Source organism: Schistosoma mansoni, chromosome 4 (genome assembly GCF_000237925.1).
Source record: "Schistosoma mansoni strain Puerto Rico chromosome 4, complete genome".
Classification (NCBI taxonomy): Eukaryota; Metazoa; Platyhelminthes; class Trematoda; order Strigeidida; family Schistosomatidae; genus Schistosoma; species Schistosoma mansoni.
The window spans coordinates 6503893-6508636 of NC_031498.1; the positions used below are offsets into that span (position 1 = coordinate 6503893).

A 4744-nucleotide genomic window follows, 5' to 3' on the forward strand; every position below is an offset into this window, starting at 1 on the left:
TGATCCAAATTGATAGATTGTGAATCTATTTGTATTATTGAATCACTATAACTAAGACTGAATTTCTTTTGATTTTGTTTATTGTTTAAATTAGTTTGATTAATTGGTACACTTAAAAATCTTGGTCTATTATAATGATGAAAACAATTAAAACAAGATTGTTTGATTGGTTTATTTATGACAACATTATGTTTTGGGGCAGTTAAAGGAGTATTGATTGGCCGAACTACTTTTATTTTAGGTCCAAATTTAGTTCTCCATCGATATTGATGTATTATGATGAATGAAAATAAGTAACCGTAAAAAATGCAAATGCAGGTGAATATAAGACTAAATAAAATGAATATAGACAGCTGGTAAATTTCATAATCACTTTGTGATATGAAACGTTCATCAGATTTACAATAACCATAATTTGTAAATGATGTTATTAAATCGATAAATTGTGATGTAAAATAAGTCAATGATGATTTTGTTGACGGTATTAATGAGCTGTCAGAAACACTACCATTCAATTGTGATTGGTTAGTTTTAGGTGAACTGTTTAATTCATGAAACATGATAATAGCTTCTGAATCACTAGATACAAGTTTATCAACTGTACTAATTTTAAAATAAGTGTGTACACCTTGATGTAATCCCATTGGTATTGCCCATAATAATCCTAAGATATATGTTCCAATGATTAGTCTCTTCATACATTTTTTTGTCATTATAACACATGGTATAAAACAAACTAGCAACCAACGGTCCAAAGCAATTATAACCAAAAACAATGCAGATACAGTTAAAGTGAATGATTTTAAAATAACATGCAGTCTACAAATAAAATCATATGTTCTAGTTTCCCATACAATCAGAAAGATTGTTGTCGGTATATCAATAACACAGATAATCAAATCATTTATTGCAAGAAGAACAATGAGAAGATCAGAGTTGAGATCTGTGTGCATGACATTACGTTTTGTAAAAGTAAATGTTTTCGTAGTTTCCCTGTTTTTAGTACAATCATTTCCTAATTCTGGCGATTGATGAATATTTAATGCTGAAGCATTGTTGACACTTGTTAAACTACCGCCTTGATTTCTTAGTTCATTATTACTGACAGAATTAGAAGATTGGCTGATTGGCACAAGACTAGAAGCTCTTGACAAACATATATCAAGATGATGATTCGATCGTTGTTGACAACTTTCCTGTCGGCACTGGGAAGGCTTTTGGTTTTGTATATGGTTTTCTTTTTCGCTTTTACATCTTGAACAGCTGCCAAGAATACGTAGACAGCTTTCCAATAATTCGAAGAATTTTCTAAATATATGACGACCAATTGTATGCACTACTAACCAATTACCAATTAATCCAAAAATACTTATGCATACAAGAAAACAACTGATAATGATTAATGTCGGAATGTAGTTTTTTAAAACAAGTTTTTGGACATTTTCTTCTTCTTCAGCAATGAGACTATTTAAATTTGATGATCTCATCATAATAATTCGAAAGAAAATCTTTTTTTCTACGTTATCATCTATGAGAAAAAGTTGGGCTTGTTTCATAAAATTCAGTAAATTAAATGATAATGTATAATATATTAGGAATGTAAGGGGAAATTTCAACCAATTAAAAATATTTGAAATTTGATTCGCCAAATAAAAGTCATAATTTTACTATTAGCAGTAATCTTATTTAAAATATTATGATATTTCATAAAATTAACTATTAAACTGTCATTCATTTAATATTTCGCAAACTATTATCAATGTCAGAAGGCGTTTTGTGGACATTTTAGTAATTTTATAGATGAATTCATGAGTTGATTGAAGCTAGACCATCACAGGAAACCTAGAAGCACTGGACGGCCGTTTCGTCCTGGCACGGGACTATTCAGGAGTGCGAACCTAAGATTCCGTCTCGTGAGATTTGAACGCATGACCTACCAGTCTCGCACCAGAGCACTTAACCGATAGACCAGTGAGCCGGCATCCAACAGTGTTAATGTCTAACTTCAACCGATCCACGAGGTTGAGCAACCGTTCACTAATTTTCTTCAGTGAGTTGATATCTCACAACAGACGTGATTTGAACTACACTAGTCACTGCTTCTCACTGGAACTCCAGGAATTATCTCTTGAAACCAGTCACTATTGAGCATATGTTCAATGTTCCAAAAAAACTTAAAAATAAAGCTACGTAATTTATTAATATCAGTAGTAATTTATTAATATTGAAGTTACAAATCGTTCACAATATCTAATCAATGCAGATTTGAGGAAATGATTCATTTTTGTGAAGGATATGATGTATGCTGATGAATTCTCCGTTAACCAAAAGAATCAATCCATTTTTCTAACAAGTTATTTTGTATCCCAATACTATCAATAACACGAACATGATTTCATTTCGTATTGTTTGTTTGAACCTTCCCATTCTTGTAAAACACTGCATTCGATCAGTCTGTAATTAACATAGGTGCATCCTATCCAGATTGCCTCAATATTATCTTAGGTCACAAACATTATCGACAAAGATGGATGTTGGCTATCAGTGGAATACAGGATGCGCGTTTCATTCTCTATGTAGTTGAGTGGATAACGTTATGGCGTTTGAAGTGACAGTACTGTGTTAGAATCGTGGAGTGAATATCAACTCCGGGATGTAGACCACTTTTTCAGAGTAAATAAATAACGGAAATTAAATTAACACATGTTTAAATAGCAGAAAGGAAACAATGCAAAGTATTTTTTGCATAGTCGAAATCATAATAGGCCTGAATATGTCAATACCAAGTAATTTTTGGTCAAGGTGAATTTGTATGGTTTGTCATTGTAATAATTTGTGTGTCAGAATGTGGGTATGAAAAATGTACACCTTTGTAATATGAAGAAGGGGGTTGAGATTATGTGTCCGTGTGTGTGTGTAACCATAATAAATAAGGTTAAATGTGGTACTCTAGAAATCACCCTAATTCTAAAACCCGTACTCGAAATTTAAGATAAACTTAAGCATTTAGAAGAAGAATATTTTTGTCAAAATCAAATTATATTTGTGTATTACTTACTTACTTACTCCTGTTGCCCCTCGTGGAGGAGCATAGGCCGCTCACCAGTACTCTCCATCCAACCCTGTCCTTGGCAATCCTTTCCCATTCTTTCCAGTTAACATTCATCCTTTTCATATCTGCTTCTATTTTGCAGCGTAATGTGTTCTTTTGCCTTACTGTTTTACGCTTCCCTTCCGGATTCCAAGTTAGGAATTGCCTCGTGATGCAGTTTGGTGGTTTTCGCAATGTACATCCTATCCACTTCCAACATCTTTTCCTAATTTCCTCTTCAGCTGGAAGCTGGTTTGTCCTCTCCCACAGAAGGCTGTTGCTGATGGTATCCGGCTAGTGAATGTTAAATATTTTGCGAAGATAGTTATTTATAAATATTTGTGCCTTCTTGACGATGGTTTTAGTAGTTCTTTACGTTTCAGCTACGTACAGCAGGACTGTCTTTTACATAACGGTTGATAAACTAGTACACAATCCAGAATTATTAAAAATATATAATAAATAATTTACATGTGTTTACTAATAGGATGAAATAAAACCTTGGTTTTACCATTTAAATCCTGAAATAGTTTTTATTGATATTTTTTTAAGAATAAGTTCTAATCTTCACTTTTAATCAATAATTGAATAGTAACCTTTCAGGAGTTCTTTCATGAGCAATCCACCTTCAATGATTTTATTTTCTTTCTAATATGATCAATATTTTTGATGTACTGAAACTGTATGACACATTGATAAATATAAAATTATTTTTATTATTTGTTTATTCGCAATTTATTCAAATTAGATTGATGAACATGTTATTTGGGAATAACACTGCTTGATGGACATCATTTGTCAACAGATGTTTCGCAATATTCGTCTATTGACGTTTAGAATATATGGTTGAGTAATGTTATGGTTAAATGTAAACCATGCTTTAAAGAAATTAAACGAGCTATGGTAATCCCAGGTAATTATTTAAAATATGAAGATTATTGTATGATTACGAAGATGAAAGATATGAAATTAATTGGACAACAATAACTTTAATTAAACGGTAACGATCTATTTTAACATATTTCATAGTTATTATTATGGAATAATCTTAGTTAAGCAACCACTGAAAACCAAGAAACACTAGACACCTATTTTGTTCTAGTTTGGGATTCCTCAACATTGTGCATCTACGATCCTTCGAGTAGAGATCAAACCCGGGGTCTTCGGTCTCACTGGCAATGGCTTCTAGACTTCTGAGCTAGTATCTAAATGTGTACATATTTAGCTCCAATCATTTTGCTTGTGGTGTATAATATTTACACTTTCGACTTGGTTGAGCTCAACAGGTCACAGCTTCTCACTGGAACTTCTAGAGTTGCATCTCAAAGTTAGTTACTATTAGGCACATGAAAAATTGCTATTTGAGGATTGCGGAAATTTTTTAAATTGTATATCCAGACCTTGGATAAACAGCAACTGAATAAAGAAGAATTACATCCTAGTATACTTTTCGAAGGGATAATTCGATTTTTATCGTTGTTAACAATTAGTTAAAAATGATAAAAATATAAACAATAATTTTTATTATAATTAAAGATGTATGGTGGCCAACAGTGGGATACAGGATGCGCGTTTCTTCTTATTTGGAACCCGTCAGCTCGGTGAAATTGCATCCTAAAGTTGATATTCACTCCAAGATTCGAACCCAGTACT

At 32.3% G+C, this 4744-nt stretch overlaps 1 protein-coding gene across 1 annotated transcript; it reads right to left on the bottom strand.

The window, feature by feature from the left end:
• Positions 1-274: 274 nt before the first annotated feature.
• Positions 275-1556, bottom strand: Smp_137050 (putative g-protein coupled receptor fragment; the record flags this gene model as incomplete). The annotated part of the gene is made up of 2 exons (XM_018796657.1): positions 275-330; positions 374-1556. The coding sequence occupies 2 exons, from the start codon at positions 1554-1556 to the stop codon at positions 275-277; spliced, it is 1239 nt and encodes a 412-aa protein (XP_018651777.1).
• Between the last annotated feature and the right edge of the window lie 3188 nt (positions 1557-4744).